The following is a 23,192-nucleotide window of genomic DNA, read 5'->3' as shown; positions in this document are numbered from 1 at the left end:
TCATTATTTTATTTTTCTACATAATATAAAAGTTTTTCTTCACTCCTGGATGTAGCATGCATTAAAACTCTCCGTTTTGTTTTTGCTTTTGTTTGAGATTTCCTAATGATCATTCTAACATTGAATGTATCTTACTTTGGATTAGAGACCTCTTTTTTCGTCCATAATTTTAGAGACCTCACATGGAGAGGGAATAGAAGAGGCACTCTCCTAAAAACCCAAAACAATCTCTATTCCTGTCTTTCTCTGAGAATGATCTAGCTATCACCCTTGCAACTTTTGATTCTTTCTATTGGGACCTCTTGGAGAGACTCTATAAGTAATCTCAAAGGCCTTTTGTTTTATAAAGTTAATGTCAATACTTGTCCACCATGCCTATATAGCAACAGGGAAAAAATCATTTGTTGTGCACAGCAGTGCACTCTTTATGCAAATAAAAGGCTGAGATTAAAAGCTTCCTTTTTTAGTTCCTTCATTTTCTCAACCTTTTATTTGGTATATATGTGTAGTGTTGTACACAGTAGATGATGTTTACTCCTATATAGCAAGATCAAAGCCGAGAAGAATCTGTTGGAAGTCTACATATTACACATTAAAGGAATCTTGTATGCGTAGTATAAAATAAAATAAAAATTTTGGAGAAGTAACACATAATAATACTCACTGTTGGTAGTAAATGTATGTTTTAAATGAAAGATTGAGAAAAAATTATCACAAATTATGCTGATTCAAGAAAAGATCTAGATGTCCTTGCATTCAAAAATAAAAGAGGACTTTCAAGCAGTTTGGTTCATAATTAGGCATTTCAAAGAGCGTGAAATTTTGAACTTGACCCATGCCTACCCGACAACATTGAACATCGAAAAACTCCACGAGAACTTAATATACTGTTTTATCCAATGATCATATATAAATATTATTCCATCATTAGTCGACATTATTGGCAACTATTTGTTCACCCCAAGGGGGGATGTTTCATGTTACGGTTAGTCCCACATTGGAGCCTTACAAGCTGAAATGTAGGCTGATATACCTTGGCAAACCCCCACTTGGTAAGCCGGTTTTCCTGGTGGTGTGGAACCGAGGTCGTATCATTGGTTCGACCGAATGGCTTACTCGGGAGGGGCAACCTAAGAGAAGGGCTCGTTAACTAGGAAACAAGGTAAACACAGAACTCCGAGAAAACAGGAAAGTATACCGCAAAGTGCCGCAAAGCACAAGAGGCAGGGCGGGGAACTCCGAGAAAACAGGAAAGTATACCGCAAAGCACAAGAGGCAGGGCGGGGAAGCAAGGCATATTGATTTTTCTATTTATGGTGATGGAATCCGCGATAAACAGTACCATCATTTTTCTATTTATGGTGATGGAATCCGCGATAAACAGTACCATCATTCGTTGTCTACCATACCCAACCCAATTTCCTTCTTTAAAAATCAAAGGAGTGACTTCCTTCATCGAGGGCATTTCAAGTAAAACAAGGCAACCAGTAGCATCCATGATGATAACGAGCCACAGTATCCACACACGAATTACTCAGGAGGGGCAACCTAGGAGAAGGGCTGCCCGGAGTGGGGAAAAACCCCACCGCCTGAAAACTCAGCGAACATTCTACGATTGTATCTCACTTAGGATTAGAGACATCACATGGAGGAGAGGAGAAAACAGATCGAAGGCACTCTCATTGAAAACCCAAACAATCTCTCTCTTTCTCTCGATCTTTGAGAATGATCTAACACCTTTGCAACTCTGCATTCTTTTTGTTGGGACCTCTTGAATCCCTTAACCAAATTTAACCAGGTCAGTTTTGGAACTATAGTTCTTTTAATGGATCAAATTAACTGACCTGGTCTATTTGAGGAAATAATAAGTTAAAGTGGTTATGAGTTTGTGAACTATAAACAGTTAAACACCCAACCTTTTTTGGTCATAATGCTAATGACTGGTTATTAATTGCAGAGTCTGTTCTAACTTCTAATACCCAAAATTAACGACTCCAAAATAAGACCAGAAACCCAGATTCATTTATCAACCCAACCCAACAAGTGGAAAACGTAATAAAATCCTTCCCCTACCATTAGCTGCTACTATCCTCATCTCTTGGCAAGGTTTGCAAAAAGATGGGGAACCGTAGCAGGGCTTGTATTGGTGGTGTTCTTTTCTTTTATCTTCTACTCGGTGCGTCGGCAGTGAAATCTCCGGTTCCTTTGGCACCAGCTTTGTACATCTTTGGGGACTCTCATGTTGATGCTGGCAACAGTAATCATCTCTCATCCATATTCAGAGCCGATAATCCTCCTTATGGTGTTGATTTCCCAGGTGGACCAACTGGGCGCTTCACCAATGGCAAAACCATGGCAGATTTCATAGGTAAGGAAATCTATATATAAATGCAACTTATGAAAGATAAAAGAGGATACAAGAACTGCTGCTGCTGCTGTATTATGTTAATCATATCTTTTATTCCTTGAAGAAATAAAAGATACTAATTATTCTTTGTTTTCTTTTTCATTATCTATTGCAGCTGAGTCTCTGGGATTGCCTCTTGTCCCTGCAGACCTGAGTCTTCCACCGAAAGAGAAAAATGAAACTACAACAGGGATAAATTTTTCTTCTGGTTCAGCTGGCATTCTCCCTGAAACAGGCACCTTGTTTGTAAGAATCCATACTCAAAACTCAAAACTCAAAACTCAAACCTAGAAATTGTTGTTGTTTTATGCAACAAGATGCATGGTCAGGATTTTGAATTCTGCAGTCGTGGTTGTTGTTCTTATATAATGCAGGGAGTCAATTGGAACTTAGAGACTCAGATCAATATGTTTGAAGACACTGTAAACAGGAATTTGCCAGAAAAGTTCCAAAGCCCAGAGGAACTTTCTCAATACTTGTCCAAGTGTATCTTCTTGGTCGATATTGGGAGCAATGACATTATTAACCCACTTAATCATCAAAACGATAGTCACGAAGACTTTGCCAAACTTCTTATAAAAACACTCTCAGATCATTTCCAGGTGAGAACCAAATGGCAACTGATCAGAACTAGCTAGAACAGAAAATCGCCTGTTTGAATTTTTAACTATCATCTTTGTTTTCTTTTTTGGGCTTGTCTGCAGAGACTTTATGATCTTGGGGCAAGGAAATTTGTAGTGTTCGAGATTGGTCCAATTGGATGTTCACCAGCTATGACCGCTGATATTACTCAACAAGGGCAATGCAACCAAGAAATAAACGATGCAGTAGTTACATACAACAAAATGCTTTCCTCCCTTCTCCAAAGCTTAAATCTCAAGCTTAAGGGCTCAAATTTTTCTCAAGCAAAGATTTACGCATTGTGGATGAAAGCAACAGAAAAAGCTGGTAAATTGAGTGAGTTATCTTCACAACAATAAACCCTAATTTTCATGCAGTGGATTAACTTTCAGAAAAGGAGATTTCTAGTGCACAAGGCTCTTGCCCACCTTCTGTTGCATTTGAACATTAATAGATCTAATAATATAAGAACTATATCTTCTGGTCACTGATGATTCTTTTGGTTGCAGAGCTTACTAAAGACTTAATGAGGCCTTGTTGTTTTGGCCCTAACAATGGAACTTTACCATGCACTGCATCTCAACCATCATGCAAGAATGCAAATGAATTGGTGTACTTTGATGGGTTCCATCCGACTGAAGAAGTTTATTCTAAAATTGCAGAAGCAGTCTTTTCTGATTCATGGGTGTGCACTCCAGCCAGTATCAAAGATTTGGCAACCGCTTAATCTCAAGCTTTAATTCACTGATCGTCGTGTATTCGTGTAATCAACCTCTTTTTTCTTCTTCTTCTTCTTCTTCTTTTCCTCTCCTTTACGCTGCTTCTATATACTCATACATTATTCTTACCTTCTTCTTCTTTTTTTATTAATTCCTCAAAAAAGTGAAAGTCTTTACTTCTTTTTTTTCTTCACCCAAATAATCAATGTACTATTTTAATCGATAGTTTTCATCATCTCTCTTCACTTGATTATTGCGTGAAAGAACCGTAACTGCTGCTCCCCAGGATAGCTTCTTTACCTCGACATAAAAGACATCTTGATGCTTGAAAATAGTCCTTAATTCTTGTGAAAAAGTACTTATTACATGAAGGGAGATAAGAAGAAATCAAAGAGAAGCAAAAATAGATACTTACTAGATATATCTAGAATCCAAGAAAAGTGACAACAGAAAATTTTAAAAAAGGATTTCTAACTGGAGGGATAAAAATAGTGTATAAATCAACTCATCATGTTTTCTTATCTTGTAATTTATTTTTCTTTGTTTCCAATTGTAATCCACGAACGGTGCAAAAGCATTTGGATTTCACAACAAATTAAAGATGTTACAAGTAGAAAATTAATCAAAAGTACATGGAAAAGTTAACCTTTAGTCTTATACAATGATACATCAAGGAAGGACAGCATAAGATCCCTTTAATCAATCGAAATACAATTACTAGTTTACTTGAAGAGGTCTTCAGTAGCCTTTTTATTTCTTCACCAAATAATAAACTCTTCTTATGAAGCGAAGAGAAGAACATCACTAGCTAGCCAGAAGAGGATTTGGATTTCCTCCACTTAGATGCATGGTGCAACTAATTTTCCTTTCTCACAGCCCACCTGAAACTAGCCAGCCCGGGCCACTTGTATCATGTGGGCTGTGAGAGGAAAAGTTGGGTGTACCATGCACCCAGGTGTAAGAGGGTCCCACCCAGGTGTAAGAGGATCTGGATGCGCTACAAGAACCCTTTAACCCCTCTATGTGCTTATTAATCTTTGCCCAAGACTAGTAAATCTGTGATTGGAATTGAAACAGTTGGAATCTAAGGCTTTTCTCTTACTACATGCCTTCCCATCTATGTAGTTTCTGAAAATTGTTGAGGTTCCTACCCTTAATTCAGATGGTCAATGGTAATGGTGTTGCTAACTGTTTGATTAGTATTTGATGTTCAACCACAAAATTACTAGTCAAAATTAATTATTATGTGACTAATTAAAGAAGTGGCTCAAATCAACTTTGAAGGGTTGCTTAATTGGTAAAAGACCAATGCCTTATAGGTCGAATCCTTTCAGAAAGCTACCCCCCAAAAGATGTCAAGGTGTGTGTAAGCTGCCCCGAGTTATCCTCAATTCCAAAACAAAGAGAGAGAGAGAGAGAGAGAGAGAGAGAAAAATGTGGCTCAAATCTCTACATGCACCTATGACATGAAGACCAATTTCAAGTCAGCAGCAACCACATTTGCCAAAGAGCTACCACCGTTAATTTAGGCAACACTAATGTAAAAATGTTATAACCCTCTCTGCCAAAGGGCTCAAGATTTCCTCCATCCTAACACGAGCAAGCCTATGAGTGTGGGTCCTGCACTCATGTGAGTGTAGGTGTATGGTTATATGTGCAGGCTAGGTGGAGAGGATCTAGACTCATAAATGATTTGAATCTTCTCCACCCAACTTACCCATACATCTATACACCCACACTCACATGAATTTGAAACCATATTGTGTTGCCTGTATCCCACACTCATATGAGTGTAGATGTATGGCTCTCAAGGCTGGCCCGTGAGTGTGAGTCTCACACTAATGTGAGTTTGGATGTATGGTTGTATGAACTATTTGGGTGGAGAGGATCCAAATTATTTACAAGCTCAATGAATCAAATATGTCTTTTAGATATATCCCAAACACTTACTTAAACATTTCGTCAAATATCTAGATCATAGTAAACTCATCTTTAGAGATGTCAGACATTGAAAATTCTTCACCCAATGGAGAACACATCCTCTGCCTTTTGCTTTTCTTTTTCCCTTCTTCCCCTTCTTCTGTCTCTTTCAAACCCTATAAATGTTGCTTGAAGAACTTCATCAAGGCTTGACAATAAGGAATGAAGCAATAAGCGGAGCTTCAAGCTTGATGTGTCTATGTAGCCAGAGACATGTATGCCTCTATTCAATAAAGGCATCAACATCCAAAAAAAAAAATTAATTAATCATTTATTTATTTCCTCTACCACTCATTTGTTTGTAAGATGAAAAGGATAAAAAATTTGTAACCAAAAAAAAAAATTTAAATAAACATGTAGGATCCACTGTAGTATAGTGGGGGAATAGGAAAAGAATGAAAGAATTTTGTGAAAAAGTTGAAAATATGGGTTCCATTTTTATTATATCTCTTCCTTTCCCAGAATGGGGGGGGATAGGAAAAGAAATGAAAGAATTTTGTTCATTTTCCCAATGAGATGAGGTGAAAAAAGTATGATTGCGAATTGTTATGTAAAACTCACTTTCTCCAATTCCTTTTTTCCAATCACTTCAAATTTTTCAAACAAACGGTGTCTAGTAGCGTATGCATGCGTAGCTAGACATGTGCATTCAAAAAACTAGGGAGAAAATATGGCATCCCTCGATATTTAAGTTGATATGGTAATTAACAAAAATAGAATATGAAATTGACAAAGATATAGAAGTACAATAATTTACATGGTTCAACATGATGACCTTGGTTGATGAGACAATCACAAAAAAAACAATTCACTAGTCAGGGAAAAATATAATAGGCACACTTCACCCACACTATATATAAGAACCACTCAATATCATGCAATATATAGTTAACCCTATGCCATCTTGGATTCACATCCTCTACAATTAGTAATCAATTTCCCTAGCTACAATTAACCATTAGGATTGTAATCACACGGTAGGCCTAGAGGCCGGGGGCAAGGCAAAGGGAAAGGTGTGGTAGCGGTGGAGGTTAGAACCCATGATCTCCCTGGACTCACTACTTTGACAAAGGAGACTGCCACCATTGTGCAGCAAGCACATCCATGGATCTTCATTTTCACTCTAAATCTTCCACCTTTTTTTTTTTTTTGGGGTGCATGTGTGTGTAAAAGTAATCTTCCTTTTAGCTAATTATACTTAAGAAAGAGCGCAAATTTCTGAATTATGTATGTATTAATCAGTTCTACTGGTTCTATCAATTCCACCAATTTTTTTATTTTTTTTTAGATCTATGTGGGTGTAAAAGTAATCTTCCTTTGAGCTAATTATATGTAAGAAAGAGTGCAAATTTCTTTGAATTATGTATATATTGACGGGTTCTACTGGTTCCACTGGTTTTATCGATTCCACCGATCCAATCAGTAGAACCAAATTCGAACCATTAACAGATCACTAGGATCAATCTATCCAAACAAGCTATTGGGTGGACTAGTTGTGATTCTTATTGGGACGGTTACTCTAGATCAGGGGAAGGAACTCAGAGAGAAAAAGAGACATAGAGGAGAAGAGAGGTGGAATTAAAAGATAACTATTGAATTCGTTGCCTTCTTTAGGGTTCCTGTTCACAATTTATACACCTTTGATAGTAGAAACATAGGAAAATTGTAATGGCAATCATTGGATTAATCCCAAAGCACAACTATTCATCTCTGCCCTTTAATGAGCATATTCCTTCAAATAGGCAGGGGTTTTACTCATCCTCTCAAACCTTCTTGAAGATTATGTTCCCTTGTCTTTTTGTGCCATGACCTGTCTTTCGACATCTGCATTCTCCTCTTCATTTATGTGATTCATATCATTGCCAACCTCTGGAAGATTAACCTTGTCCTCAAGGCTAAGGTTAGGGAATTGGCAAAGCAGGGTTGGAAGTTCTTCCTATGATGCATCTTCAAGTGGTGAGCCTGCCCATTGCACTAATGCCTGTGGTATGGCTTGAGTGCCTTGCTTGATGGTGCATGTTTGGATGATGGCAAGAGGAAGTGGCACGGTAGGGGGTAGTGGAGACGTGACACTCTCTTCTGCTGGTGGTACCCCCAGGTGTGGTTTGAGTGAAATATGGAAGACAGGATGGATCTAGGATGCCGGCGGTAGTTGTAGGCAATATGTGACCTTGCTGATGCACTCGCATACTTGATATGGGCCAAACTAGAGCTTGGGATGCAGTTTGTTGGCTATGCTCGTCTGCAAATAGAGCTGAAGGCGAACATACACCCAATTTCCAACTTCGAACTCCTTGTCGGTACACTTCGCATTTGCAAAAGTGGTCATCCAAGACTGTGCCTGAGCAAGATTACTCTTTAGTTTGGCAAGAAGTAGGTCGCGATTCAAGAGGGTATCCTCCACGGCAGCATTGCGAGTAACCTGGGGCAGATAACGGGTCACTGTTGGAGGAGGGCGACCGTAGAGCGCCTGAAAGGGAGTCATGCTAGCAACAATATGATATGATGTATTCTACCAATATTCTGCCCAACTCAGGTATTGCGTCCACTGCTGCGGTTTGTCGGCGACAAAGCTTCTAAGATACATTTCAAGGCATCGATTAAGCACTTCTGTCTGCCCATCGAATTGATCTGTCTGTCCATTGGACTAAGGATGGTATGCAGTGCTATGTGCCAATTTTGTGCCCAAAAGCTTGTGCAATTCCTTCCAAAATTTGCTAAGAAAGAGGGGATCTCGGTCAGATACAATAGAGCGAGGACACCCATGCAGTTGTATGATTTCAGCAGCAAATTTTGCAACGGTATGGCTCGTGAGTCCAGGAGCTAATGCAAGAAAATGAGAGTATTTTGTCAAGCGATCCATGACGACGAGGATGGCTACCTTCCCTCGTGAATTGGGAAATCCGGTGATGAAATCTAGGGAAATGTCTTCCCAAACTTGCTCTAGAATGGGCAGGGGCTAAAGCAACCCAAGTGCGTGTTGAGGCTATTCACTTGTTGGCAGATGGTGCATTGAGCTACAAAGTGACGAACGTCCATGCACATACCCTTCCAGGTGATGTTTGCTCCAAGTCTCTTTAATGTGCGTAGGTAACTAGCATGGCCACCGACTGGGTTACTATGAAATTAAATTCATGGAGGAAAAAATTGCAGAACCGAGAGTGGAAGGCAAGACCAGTCGACCACGATGGAAGAGTAACCCATCTCGGAACTGGTATCTGCAGATTCCAGTGCTGCTGCGGTAATTTGAGCACAAATCTTTTGCAAGTTTTTTGATTGCTGCACTTCTTCACCAAGCTCCGATAGAAATCTCGGGGATGGGGTAGCAACTGAAATTGTACTCACCGATGGTAGGCGAGAGAGAGAATCTATTGCCTGATTCTGGTTTCCAAGTTTGTATTTGATATCAAAATCGAAACCAAGAAGGTGAGTGACCCACTCTTGCTGATCTGGGGTTTAAATCACTTGTGAATTTAACTCCCGCAGACTCTTCTGGTCTGTGAGAATCACGAATTTTCATCCCAGCAAATATAGTAGCCATCGAGCAACCGCCTGAGTAATCGCGAGCATCTCTCGATTGTAGGTGGATGTGGCTTGTGCTCGGGCAGATAGTTTACAACTGAAATACGCTATAGGGTGCCCATTCTGACTCAATACCGCTCCTATACCAATGCCAGAGGCATCGGTTTTGACGGTGAAGGTTGATGAACACATTTATGTGTGAAATCTTAAGGTATAAAGCATGTATTTTATACACTTTAAGTGGAGCTATCTTGGGTTTTATGTTGTTTTTGTAGATTTTATGAATTTTCAGGACTTGAGCGAATATTTGGATTTTGGGTATGAATCATGCAATTTTACACGTCAAGAGGTCCATTCAAATTCTCAAATGCGAAATTGGGCCTGATCATGAGCTTGATGGGCTAGAGATGTGATTATGGGCCAACTCCAAATATTTAAGAGATTAAGAAAGCAAATTTTGATCTACGGCTTAGATTAGAAATTATTAATCAAATCTACAGATATATTATCGAGAGAGTCCTAATGGAGAAAAAAGTCCTTGCACACCTCAATATCTTATTTCCTATTTGGGACTTGGTCAAAGAAAGAAAAAGAGGAAAAAGAATTATATTCAAAAAGAAAAAGAGGAAAAATCCCGTTTTTGAATGTCTCTGTCCAGTTTCGATCAAGCCCTTCATCAAACGGTCATCTAGTGTCCAATTGAGCTGATTTTTGGAGGAGAGCTTTACGACTTCCTAACCCTAAAATCCAACGGTGGAATTATGTATTTGATATCTCTAAGTCCATACAATTGGTACACCAAAACCCTAATTGGTTGAGTCAGATAAGAACTTTGAGTTTTATTCAAATTTAGCCGTGCCTCATATCCCATGGAAACTCTATAAAAGGAAAGCATACTCCATCAAGGAAGAACGTGTTCTAGAGCTTAGGAGAAGCATATTTTCTTTTCTCTTTGGTTTATTTAGGCTTTCTTTAGTTTTTTTTGCTTGCATTTGTGAGATTTTAATTTCTTTAGTTTAATTTTTTTTATGTAATGCAATTCAAGTTCAAGTTTCAAAAAAAAAAAAATATATGCAATTCAAGTTCAAGCACAATTTTTTTTTTTTTTTTTTTTTTTTTTAAACTTGAACTTGAATTACATTACATAAAAAAAAAATTAAACCTAAACATTCAATCTAAAAATTAAAATCTCACAAATGCAAGCAAAGAAAACTAAAGAAAGCCTAAATAAACCAAAGAGAAAAGAAAATGTGCTTCTTCTAAGCTCTAGAACACGTTCTCCCTTGATGGAGTATGCTCTCCTTTTATAGACTTAAATGGGATATGTGGCACGGCTAAATTTGAATAAAACTCAAAGTTCTTATCTGACTCAACCAATTAGGGTTTTGGTGTACCAATTGTATGGACTTAGATATATCAAATACATAATTCCACCGTTGGATTTTAGGGTTAAGAAGTCATAAAGCTCTCCATCCAAAAATCAGCTCGATCGGACACCGGATGACCGTTCGATGAAAGGGCTTGATCGAAACTGAACAAAGACATTCAAAAACGAGATTTTTCCTCTTTTTCTTTTTGAATATAATTCTTTTTCCTCTTTTTCTTTCTTCGACCAAGTCCCAAATAGGAAATAAGATATTGAGGTGTGCAAGGACTCTTTTTCTCCATTAGGACTCTCTCAACAATATCTCTGTAGATTTGATTAATAATTTATAATCTCAGCCTTAGATCAAAATTTGCTTTCCTTTATCACTTAAATATTTTAGAGTTGGCCCATAATCACATCTCTAGCCCATCATGCTCATGATCAAGGCCTAGTTTCGCATTTGAGAATTTGGATGGACCTCTTGACGTGTAAAATTGCATGATTCATACCCAAAACTCCAAATATTCGCTCAAGTCCTGAAAATTCATAAAATCTACAAAAACAACATAAAACCCAAGGTAGCTCCACTCAAAGTGTATAAAATACATGCTTTATGCCCTAAGATTTCACACATAAATGTGTTCATCAAAGATCTTGTTAAAATTTGGTAAGGTGAGAATCGGAGCTTCAGTGAGTCTTCGCTGAAGTTCCTTGAAGGCGGATTCAGCTTCGGAGTTCAAGTGGTACTCACCTTTGCGAAGGAGGTTGGAAAGAGGAGCAGCAACTTGGGCGTAATGTTTTACAAACCGCCTGTAATAACCAGTGAGACCTAGAAACCCTCGAACTGCCTTAATATTTTGGGGAGTGGGCCATCTGAGAATTGTAGTGATTTTTGTTTGATCCACCTCCAAACCATGGCCAGATACCACGTGGCCCAAGTAATCAATATTCATCTTGCCAAAATTGCATTTGCTTCTTTTTGCATATAATGAATTGGCCTTGAGAATACGTAACACTTCCTCCAAGTGCCTTAAATGGTGGGCCAAGTTGGTCTATCGATCAATAGATCATAAAAAAAAATTAATACAAATTTTCTGAGATGGGCCTTAAATACATTATTCATATGGCCTGAAATGTATTGAGGGCATTAGTGAGCCCAAATGGCATCACCAAAAATTCATAATGCCCCTCATGGGTAATGCGGTCTTGGGCACATCTTCGGCGCATACTGGGATCTGATGATATCCGGAGCGTAAATCCAACTTGGAAAAATAGTAGGCCCCATGCAATTCATTGAATAGTTTGTCGATTGTAGGAATCGAAAATAGGTCCTCGATAGTGATGGAATTCAAGGCTTGATAATCGACATAGAATCGCCACGTACCATCCTTTTTTTAACTAAGAGGACCGATGATGAGAATGGGCTAATGCTGGGCCTAATTCTATCCTGGGCCAACATGGCAGTCACTTCGCATTCGATTTCTTCCTTTTGGAAGTGTGGGTGCCAGTAGGGTAGTACATTAACCAGTTGTGAACTTGGATGAAGGTGTATGGTATGATCCTACTACCTTATTGGGGGTAAGCCCGTGGGCTCAGCAAAAATGGGTTCATATTGGTCCAACAAGAATTGTAATTTGGGTTAACACTTTCAGCCCCCTTATCTTCTTCTATCTCCAATTTAAAGCATGCAGCATAATTGTGAGTCTCAACACCCCTTTTTAACACATGAATATCCACTTGCATTGGGCATGGGCTTGACTCACCTATTAATGTTATATCTCGGTCCATATGAGTGAACCTCAAGGTGAGGTGCCCATAATGAAACAATATTGGGCCTACTATGGATAACCATTGCACCCCTAAAATAATATATGCCCCAAATACTAAGAGTATGTACGCATCAAAGGTGAGAGTGTGAGTATGTACCTTGAGTTTCAAATTCCGAAGTTGCCCTTCGCAGGTAAGTTTATTTCCATCACCAACCATTACTGTCATCGTCGACATCGACTCAACCAGTAACCCCAGTAGTTTGGCTAGATGACTCTGCACTAAATTGTGAGTGCTACCTCAATCTATCAACACTTGTACAGGACGATTCTCTATGTTCCCTGCGAATCGCAACGTCGTGGTCGAATTCGTGCCCATCAAAGAGTGGTAAGAGAGCTCTGGCGTAAGTGGTACAACAACGGCCAATTGTTCTGATTCTTCAACAAACATCTCAATGTCCTCATTTATGGACGGCTCTTCTTCGTGAGTTTCCAGCAACAGGAATTGACGCCCTTTACACTTGTGTCCTATTGAGTACTTTTCATCACAGTTAAAACACAAGCCCTTTTCTCTACGTTGTTGCATCTCGATGGGAGTTAACCGTCTGATGGGTATGGTTGACGATCCTGGAGTTGTTGTCATTGCCTTCCTGCGGTTTGTGGGTAATAGTGGTGGTCGGGTCGATAAGGGAACAGTGCGTATTGTTGTCCTTCGCAACTCCTGTAGTTTGGTTTCATGCATCCTGGTGAGCCCTACGGTTGTAGCCATGTCTTGAGGTTGTGCCGACAAGACTTCATGCCGCAGCTCCGCCTTCAATCCCGATATGAAACAGCTGATCAAGAAGGATGCTGGTACACCATCGACCTTGTTCGCTAATTCTTTGAAGCATGGTTGGTATTTAGATATCGTGATAATTTGTGGGAGCTCTACTAAGACCCCTTGTGGATCGTCCAAGGGAGACGGACCAAAGTGCTTTATCAACGCCCTTGTGAATGTTGCCCAGTTTGATAGCAGTCCTCCTCGCTTCATCTAGAGAAACCATTGCAGAGCAGAGCCTTCCATGTGAAAGGAAGTTACCATTAGTTTTTGATCATCATGCATAGAGTGGTACTCGAAGAAACTTTCTTCTCGAAACAACCACCCGTCTGGATCAAGCCCATCGAATCGAGGAAAATCCAGTCGTAATGTCTGCATTTGGATACTTCGGAATGGTTGGGAAGGCGTTGTTGATCCTGTAGTTGCATAAATGGGTAAGGAGATTTCTGCTGTCGGTGTTTGTCCCAGTGCTCAATCAAGCCTTCCTTCCATCTCCGTCAATTGCACTAGCATTTCACTCATGGTTTCACGTTGTTTTGCCTGAGAAGTTTTGTGCTCTGTAATGATTCCTTGCAGCGAGCTCAGTCGTTCTCCGTGAGTGGCGGCAAGTGTCATCAGGTGCTTAATCACCTCATCTAACTGACGACTCTGTAGTCCCTCCGCCATTCGGCAAGTCGGACCAGTTGTTATGACTCTAGATCAGGGGAAGGAACTCAGAGAGAAACAGAGACATAGAGGAGAAGAGAGGTGGAATTAAAAGATAACTATTGAATTCATTGCCTTCTTTAGGGTTCCAGTTCACAATTTATACACCTTTGACAGTAGAAACATAGGAAAATTGTAATGGCAATCATTGGATTAATCCCAAAGCACAACTATCATCTCTGCCCTTTACCAAGCATATTCCTTCAAATAGGCAGGGATTTTACTCATCCTCTCAGACCTCCTTGAAGGTTTTGTTCCCTTGTCTTTTTGTGCCATGACCTGTCCTTCCACGTTTGCATTCTCCTCTTCATTTATGTGATTCGTATCACTAGTCCTGTTACTAGTTCTGATCCAAAATTGACTCCCTGAACACTATCCAAAAATTTAGACCATGATTCCACAACAAGGTTCTCCAAGGGTTTTCATAAGGTTTTTTTCAGATTCCACCCTTTTTCATAGTTCCACATAACACAGTTCATGATTCTTGGTGTAAGATTTTAATGTTCTCAATGGCACCAAGTTCAATGATCTAGATTTAAAGTCACATGGTCTCAAGGCTCCAGGTTCTAGGTTTCTCGATGCTTTGAAGTGCAAATTTGTAGTGTTGGGTAGTAGGATGATTCCAGAGAATTTTATCAAGTTTTTTCATCTTGCTTTCCAGATGAAACTTCATTTTCAAAAATTTTTGCCTTCCCTGAAGATCTATGAAATCGCCAAATATTATCTACTACTTAACCTGGGAATGAGATCAAGACAAGCTGCGCATTTCCAGTTGTTCATCACATGAAACTACATATCGATGGTCAAGTTGTCTCTTTTAATTCTAACCGTGAACAAAATTCATCCACCATATTTACAGATCCAGAGTTACAGCAAGGATTGGCATTTCGCACTAATGGCACAAATGCAAAGTTCCAACAAGTAGAGTTGGCAATTGGATCCAAGATAATAAAATAGTTTCAGGGATTTTTGGGATTCATGGGGAAATGACCTAAGGTTTAAAACCTCTTGATAAGATATGTTGTCAGCAGCCAGCAAATGTTCCATGAGATACACGAGTAAAATTTCTGATCAGTGAGACTAGAATCATAGAAAGTTCTGTACAGAATATACAACATCATTTAATTATATTGCTGGAACACTTCATTACCATTGTTCAAGTGTTCTAAGATCCCCCATCTAGTCTAGAAATTCAAAGTTTCTCCGTCCGCTTATTTGCAACGATTGCATTCTTTGGAGTCACCCTGCAATTTCAAGAAAGAAAAGCTCCTGAATAAATAAGTAAATCAAAGCCAGATGAGCCTGTCACTATGGATGACAGAGGCATAAATTTCATGAGAAAAAAGAAAAAACTTGTACAGGCCTATGAAAGCAAGAGAGTAGGACAACTTGAGAAACAAAAGAGAAATGAAATGCTAAAGTTATGCATGGGCTTATAATCTCATACAGCTTATGTTTCCCAGGTATAACATGGGCTACAGAGTTATGCACTGAGTTTATAATCTTCTTTTGGCTTCTATTTTAAACCAACATTTGAATTATCTTTAAACATCTACCAAAAAGATGCTCTGTTATCAATTTTAAGCATTGACACAGTAAGATTATTTACAACTTGAGCAAATTGTGTAGACACCCTTTGGAGTTGCAAAATACTACATCTACTACCCTTTAACTTGTTTTATTACAGATGTCCTCCTGGTGTTTCAAAAGCTAAACCACCGTACCTCTACCATCTGATAAGTGCGGCTAATCTGCATTGTCCAGCTTAATTAGCTAGGTAAATCTGCATAGAGAATTGTAGATCCAGAAAAACAGAGGTAGGGTTGATGTAATATTTGAGACACCTGGGGACGTTTGTAATAGAATAACTTGAGGGATCGATGACATAATAGCCTACAACTCCAGGAGACATGTACGTAATTTATTCTTTTAATATCATTTCCTAGTGAGTACAATGGCTACAGCAATACATTTAGTTCATGGTGTATGTAATTTGGAACACGCAATGCTTTTTGTTGTTTTCCTCTTTTTCAGTAACAGAACCAAAGATAATGAATGAAATTGAGACTTACCACAAGTTTGTCTTCAATTTGCATTCTTTGTTGACAATGACAATCGTAATGCCCTAACCGGAGACGGCAACAGAGTTGCAAGAAAAATACTCTCATGTGGTTGTATATGCTGCATTTCCAACAAGTTGACCGCATGAGTCAGAAGAAAATAAGTCCTTACAAGCCTAAGATATATTTCTTAACAAAAGAAAGGTCACTGAGTTGGTTTTATTGTCTACCCCAGCACACTGTCTCCCTGTTTACTGCCCTTCCCATTGGCTCACTCCCCAGCATGCTATCTCAGACACCACAAAAAAGGGTGTACTCATTGCATGAAGCATCAGCTATTGCAGGGTCAGCTCCGACATCACTCTCCCATGTTAATATTTCTCAAGGGGTGCAGGCCTTGGCACAATGGTCAGTGACTACAGTTGTAGCCTGAGGTCAAGGTATCAAAACAGCCTCCCAACACAAATTGTTGGGGTAAGCTGCGTAGGAAAAATGCCCACCCAAGTCATATCTCGATAAAAGCTCAGTTTGCTAGTGAGAGGACACAGTAGGCAATTATAAGCCTTCCAGCAAGTTTGCAAATTCAGGGTTGAGTGCATGAAAAAAATAAAGGTGACTAGAAGTTCAAAGCAGAAAATGCTTTCATGTCCATAATATCATACAAGGTTAGACTACATGAATTGATATCATAATCCTGTATATTTCATGCACATGTACAAAGGTAGGGGGGCAGTGGCTGTTACAATCTGAGAAGAATTCATAAATAATACTTAAAATGATTAACACAAAGTTGATAAAGTAGACTGTACCTTAGCCTATGGCGGTTACAGATTGCGAAGAAAGCAACAAGACCATATATAACACTCCGAAGGGCCCGGAATACCTAGATTTTAGAAAAATATTCAGTTCGCCAGCACAAGAAAAATAACCAAGCAAGTGTTATGATTCGAAGACCATGCCAACCTTTGAGATGAGATCTTTCCAAAGAACATGCCAAACTGAGATTTCAGATGGACCAGGTTTTGAACAAGAAAATTTCATCAGCCGAGTCATGCTACTAGCAGAAGTGAAAAAGCCTCTGAGCAAGATACAAATATTGGAGAACCAAAAAGCCAAGTAATTCGCCAGTGCGTAAGTAAGACGAATTGGAGCAAGCAACAGTTCCCAGATGGAGTTAATAACTGGATAAACTGATGTAACTGAATAAATAAACAATCAAACATTAGCAGATACAAGTACATACAAAAAATACTATATTATGCAAAAGATTCAAGAAGGTTGAATTGCTTTGGTCATTTCCTACTTTAAAATTTAGCACATTTGTCTTGGAAAAGACACTCAAACTCAGTTGGGTGCCTCTGCATCCATACATATGTACTTAATGCTGAGCAATCACGTGACCATGCTGATATATATACAGGATAAGCAGAAATGATCATCTGATTTGCTCAAAGTATTGCTCAAATGTCCATGGCTAGTTGCCCTCTGTAGGTCCTACAAACCATGAATATGAGACACTGGTGACTCCCCCCCCCCCCCAACCAAGAGTGATAATCTTTTCACTCCTTTGCCATGGATATCAGTAGACACACATGACGAAGGATTAAAAATAACAAACCTTAGTCAAGGTGGTGTTTTTGAGCAAATCAAAACTAGTTTGAATCTGACTCATAAGCCAGTATGCAGCTGGTAGAGTGTCGAAAGATATCCAACAGGAGTCTAACTCCTTGGAGGAAAATAATTAGCCCAAATTGATTGAGATAAATCGTGGACATTTCAATATTTTTACAAAAAAAAAAAAAAAAAAAAAAAAGAGTGGAATTTCAATGGTTTCCAATATACCTATAGTCAATATAAATGAATAAAGAAGCGCGAAAGGGGATAGCAGAACCTTGACCAAATCCATAAATGTGATGCATAGTGATGCCAATGTTGTCCATACAGTAGAAGAGAAAGGTGCTCCTATATCCGTAAAAATACTCCATATTGGTGACATGAACGCACTGATGTCCATAAATGTGCTAATCAAGGGACTGAGGAACAATGATAGCAACAGTCTGATAGTCCGCATCATGATGAGAAACCACTTAACAGCCTTCTCAAAGTTTTGAAGGAATAACATTGTCCCAAGATACCTAATCCTAGATATCATATCCCAGGCTTCTACCCACTTAAAGAGGGGTCCACAGAGGTGGGATAAGGTTTCCTTCAAAATGGGTATATTCTTGTAGAGATCATAAAATCCAATGATCACAGTTATGAGTGACATTAAGACATAGAGAGTTCTCACCAAAGGCCGCATCCACGGGCGGTAGAAATGGCAGAATAACGGATAGGATTGTAAGAATATAACCCATGCTGGGAGCCCAAACTCAAGCAAAGTAAGAAGCCTCAAATCAGATGTAATTACTTGCCTTAATTTGAATGGAACATCTCTGTCACTGAACCGGACTAGAAGTAAATTGTCGTTGTATATAGTGGATGCAATATCAAATTCTACCTTCATGCCTGTATCTGTTTTTTCATCAATGCAATTTTCCACCTGATGGTCCCTGCTAAATTCACCAGTCAAGCATTCTTTATCGTCACTTGAGTGACTATATCCAGAGGTATTATCCTCTTCAACTTGACAATCTCCAACATCAAAAAATATATCTTCAGAAGGAACCTCAAATGGGTATGTACAATTATCGTTGCATATCCTGGATGCAATATCAGATTCCTCCTTCATGCATGTCTCTCTGTTTCCATTATCACTATCCTCTAACAGACGATCCTTCCTAAATCCACCATTCAGGCATCCTTTGTCCCCACTCAAGGGACTACATTCAGAGAGGTTATCAACTTCACTTTCTCCAACATCAAAAAATATGTCTTCAGAAAGAACCTCAAAAGGACACCTACGATTAAAGAGTAGTTCTTTAGAATTATCAGAGAATTTCTGACAGCAATTAGAGTGGGGGTCTCCATCAAACAAGTCGTTTAGACCGCAATGTAATGATTTCATCTCCAATGATGTGCCTGAGAACCATAATGATATACAACTCAGGGCATGATTAATGCAGTTAAACTCCCACTTTCTCATTGATTTCACTTCTAAAGCAAGGGATGTGTCCGTCTGCAAAAACAAGTGATTCCCTTGAATCAAAGATTATTATAATTCTCTAACTCATTATCATGCATCACAAGTTCAGAGGATTTGGGAGATATATCCTAATACATCAACAGCAAGAGATGGAATAGAAGGCTACAGACGTAAAATCAACCAACATGCTTAATCTAAAAGTCGGGTGATCCCCGAAGTGTATGCACCCAATCTGTGCATTAAATGTATATTAATAACTCAAAAATACCTTATAACATTTAGTGGTGGAATTCTACATGAATTCTACAGAGATAGAAGTATTATAGAGTGATAATGCATAGATACCTGAAGCTCATTATAATAGTTGATACCACGGACGTCCTCCCATGATACTTCAAACACAATAAAACCATGTAAATTTTTGCATGAGTCTATCCAGTGGACAAGTGACTTCTCGGGCCACCGAGCCACATTTATGACAGAGGACCACCTGTAGCGTATCTTGCTTTTATGTTTCGGGGAAATACTGCAACTTTCTTTGTTTGTTAAATTTGGAGTATGGGTAAGGGACCTTGTATTTGTAAAAGGAGACATTCTGTACTGCAAACAACAAAAAGGCAGTGAAACAAGTTGGACAGGTCAGATTGTCTTTCAACAGATTTTAAAAATATATATATATTTACATCTCTTGGATAAGTATCAATAATCACCTTTGTGACAATTATATGCCAAATGCGTGTTGATCTTGAGTGCTTGCTCATAACCCATGGCTGATTATCAACCAAAATGAGAAACTTGTGACTACTGGGTGCAAAATATATAAACGCCCTTGAAATATAAGATTGTATGTCCCTGCAAAAAGATTTGATGAAATGCATTGAGCATAATGAACCTTCCATTAGGGAGGTAAGAACATACTCAAAGGGCTTTTAGAAATACCAACATCCACAAGCATAAAATAATACTCACAAAACTACATACTTCAAATTGATAATCTCCAGAACACTATTCATGAAGATCAGTGAACATTGCACCAAAGTTTAATACTAATTTTTACCACTAAACTAAAAGTTTGATACCAACAACAGAGAAATGGAGCATATGCATTTCATATACAAATTTACTATTGCAGGCTGATATCACTGAGGGCCTCCCCTAGAATTACATTAGTTATTACAACTCATGTGGAGTTCATCATCTTCTAGATTCCATCCGATGCACTGCAAGTTAACTTCCTATATAAGTAGTATGGCAGTCTGCTCTGCAAAGAGACCCCATTAATTATGCTGGCCATTGTAATTTTCCTGCCTTAGTTGCATTGCAGTTGGCTTTTAATAGAGGAAAATGTCAGGATAACTGAAGGCTCTAACCAAGTTGTCCATATGAATAGTTCATGACTTTATTCAAGCATAATATGTGCCTCACACAGTAATTTACAAGTATTTATCTGGGATTATCTCTCAACCTGTGTTTATCGGTAGCTTTTTTATTCTTTTCATTGTAATTGTGCACTGAGTGAAGATGAAGAGAAAAGTTATTGAAGAATTGTTTCCATGGCTACCTTTTGAAAATTTAGGCCATAAAATTTTCAACAATGGAGAGTTTGTCGATAGACACAGAAGAAAATTTCAGGCTTCCTTTTTGCTCAATCGTGTGTTAGTATATATTTATTACATATTCCCTATATTGCAAACACAGCTATCTAGTTTATCTTAACTTTGTTGTGATTTCAACTTAAGACAAAACAGTAATCAGAATCAAGATCATACAATTCTTACCCAATTTGCAAACTTGTTAGGGGATAGAGATCAGGCAGAGGCTCCATTACGTGTTTTTATTCAGTAATCAAGGCCATCAAATGTCTTCCATGAGTTGGGAAAAAAAACAATCCCCACAAAAACATGTGGTCTGGAAATATAAACCTAGGCAAATGAGAAAAGTCAAGAAAGAAAGAGAGAATGATTCTAAAGTAAAAAATGAATGATGACTTCTACTAACTCAACATGTTAACATACACTCAAAAATCCTAAAAATTAAAATTATGTGAAAAGGAATGACCATCAATTACAGCAATCCTGATAACGAACAAAACATGGAGAAGAAGTGAATATCTTCACCAAAAATACGGATAAAATGTCATTAAATCATGACTTTCAGGTTAGAAGAGCATGAAAAGCCAGGGATATGGTGTAATGGAATAGATTGAAATCATGAATTGCAAAAGGAAAGAACCCTGAATGCCAAAACCCAGAAAGAATATTCCAAGAGTTTCATAAATTAAATGTTTCCAGAGCGGAGGGAGGTTGCAAATGGATGGTGGAATTTTACCCATACTCTATCAGAAGGTAAAAAACCTACTAAGACAAGACCATGAAATAGACCGAAAAGAAGAAAATGAAGATAAACCACAATGCTTTAAAGCATTACCTGTGCATGCCATCCATGGCAGAATTGAAGGAAGAACAATAGTTTAGATTCGCCATTGGAAGCTAAGCGAGGGAATAGGAAAATTACAACGGATATAGAGTTCAAAATGGAATTTAAAAACGGATATTCCAACGAATTGGCCCGTAGAATAGAAACAATAACTCAGCGTCACCACCTCTAAATTTCTTGCGCTCTCTTAGCCCTATAAGAGGTTCCATGTCTGGGCCAACTCAAATGCCAAACAGCAAACAAGTTCATGGTTTTCGTAGGCTTCCGTTTCTTGTCCATTTTTTATCGGTTCATACCATTTCTTTCGTTTTTTTTCCTTTTGAGTTTTTTGCATGGCGCCCCTTAATGTGGGGCCTAAATTCGTGACCGTCCCTCATATGATATGAACCGATAAAACAGTGAAAAAAATTGGACCTGGCATCCCAAAATAGCGGCGTTAAAGCACTGACACCATACTTAAAGCCGTAAAAATCATTCTCGTCAAAAAATCTAATCCTTATTTGTAAAATCATTCTCGTAAAAATTTAACCGTTCTCTGTAAATTATTCAATTATCAAACACAAGATAATTATCTCCTCTCTTTTCTCTCCTTCCAACCATTTTCTATCGGGAAAGGGAAAAGAAAAAGAAATTACCAATGGTTACTTTTCTTTTAACCAAAAATAAAGTTGTTCTATTTTTCTGAACCATAAGGAGTGTTTTTAGATTTCTTGTAGCAATAATTTCTCCCATAGAATCCAACCGTATCAGAAGAAACGAAAAAATTGAGAGGCATTGAGAGTTTAGAGTGATAGTAATAGGGTTTTGGCTTTCAGATTTTCACTCCCACTTCTAAAGAAGGTTGGGCTGATTTTGCTTGAGATTACCATCTTCTTTCTTGGGATTATTTATCTTCCAACATCAAGGTCGCATGGTGTTTAATGTTATACGCTTATACTCAAGGTTCAAAGTATTGGTATCAAGTATTGTATCGGTCATGTGATTTTAAAGACGTATCGCCCCGTATCAAGTATTGTATCGTTCTGACAAATGTAGTTTAGTCAAGGACGGACCCACTAAGGGGGCGGGGGCCATGCCCCCCGAATTTTTAAATTGTTTTACTATTTCCTTAGCTTTTTCATTTTTTATATTAATTTCCTTCATTTTTCTAGCTTTTTTCTCACCTCATATGTGAAATATCACTATTTGGCCCCACCCCCCACCCCCAAATTTGAAAACAAATTTTAAAAGTAAAATAATGGATATAAATGTCATTGTTATAAATAATATTTATTATGGATGTCCATTACCCCAAAGAGATTGTACTTCCAATTGAAGATCTCAATTACCTCAGGATACAATCTTGGTGATTCACATTCCCATCTTAATTGATGATTACAGTGATCTCAACACACAATGTTGGCAGTCAATATTTCCATTCCATGCACCTTCTATCTTGGGCGGCAATCTATCTTTCCATATCAAGAATATCTTTATTGTGTGCAAGAATCATATATTGTATTTCCATATCAGAGTAGATGCTCTTTCTACTATAAATATGTAATGCACTCAACTGAATGAATTAGTTCTGATTGAACTCATCTTGTCTTTCTTCTTTGTATCTAATATATTTTCTTTTTATTTTATAACACGTTATCAGCACGATTTTGCTCGAAGTATTGTGTTTTGAGAAGAAAGACAGCAGACTATGTATCATTATGTTTTCTAT

General features: G+C 38.3%; 2 protein-coding genes across 2 annotated transcripts; one reads left to right on the top strand and one right to left on the bottom strand.

Moving 5' to 3' along the window:
* The first annotated feature begins 2,118 nt into the window (after positions 1-2,118).
* On the top strand, positions 2,119-3,755 carry LOC149023032 (GDSL esterase/lipase 7-like). Its single transcript, XM_089147393.1, has 5 exons — positions 2,119-2,368; positions 2,523-2,653; positions 2,782-3,009; positions 3,112-3,364; positions 3,538-3,755. Exons 1-5 carry the CDS (start codon positions 2,119-2,121, stop codon positions 3,753-3,755), a joined length of 1,080 nt encoding a protein of 359 aa, XP_089003519.1.
* An 11,112-nt stretch (positions 3,756-14,867) lies between these two features.
* Positions 14,868-21,719, bottom strand: LOC149023031 (uncharacterized). The gene is made up of 8 exons (XM_089147392.1): positions 21,476-21,719; positions 19,759-19,900; positions 19,394-19,648; positions 17,806-19,081; positions 16,927-17,162; positions 16,773-16,846; positions 15,976-16,084; positions 14,868-15,147 (listed from the first exon to the last, which is right to left on the bottom strand). The coding sequence occupies exons 1-8, from the start codon at positions 21,529-21,531 to the stop codon at positions 15,115-15,117; spliced, it is 2,181 nt and encodes a 726-aa protein (XP_089003518.1). The 5' UTR covers positions 21,532-21,719; the 3' UTR covers positions 14,868-15,114.
* Positions 21,720-23,192: the final 1,473 nt, after the last annotated feature.

The sequence above is a fragment of the Hakea prostrata genome, chromosome 3 (genome assembly GCF_041222555.1).
Source record: "Hakea prostrata isolate BN-2017 chromosome 3, UWA_Hpros_2, whole genome shotgun sequence".
Lineage (NCBI taxonomy): Eukaryota > Viridiplantae > Streptophyta > Magnoliopsida > Proteales > Proteaceae > Hakea > Hakea prostrata.
Note: the sequence above shows the minus strand (reverse complement) of the source record. Positions and strands in the feature narration are given on the sequence as shown.

What these genes read in the sequence shown, in the direction of transcription:
- LOC149023032 (XM_089147393.1), top strand. Translation starts at nt 2,119, where the DNA reads ATGGGGAACCGTAGCAGGGCTTGTATTGGTGGTGTTCTTTTCTTTTAT. An exon ending in AACCATGGCAGATTTCATAG is followed by an intron (nt 2,369 to 2,522) that starts GTAAGGAAATCT and finishes TATCTATTGCAG; the next exon opens with CTGAGTCTCTGGGATTGCCT. An exon ending in CTGAAACAGGCACCTTGTTT is followed by an intron (nt 2,654 to 2,781) that starts GTAAGAATCCAT and finishes TATATAATGCAG; the next exon opens with GGAGTCAATTGGAACTTAGA.
- LOC149023031 (XM_089147392.1), bottom strand. Translation starts at nt 21,531, where the DNA reads ATGGCGAATCTAAACTATTGTTCTTCCTTCAATTCTGCCATGGATGGC. An exon ending in GGCATATAATTGTCACAAAG is followed by an intron (nt 19,649 to 19,758) that starts GTGATTATTGAT and finishes TGTTGTTTGCAG; the next exon opens with TACAGAATGTCTCCTTTTAC. An exon ending in GGAAAGATCTCATCTCAAAG is followed by an intron (nt 16,847 to 16,926) that starts GTTGGCATGGTC and finishes TCTAAAATCTAG; the next exon opens with GTATTCCGGGCCCTTCGGAG.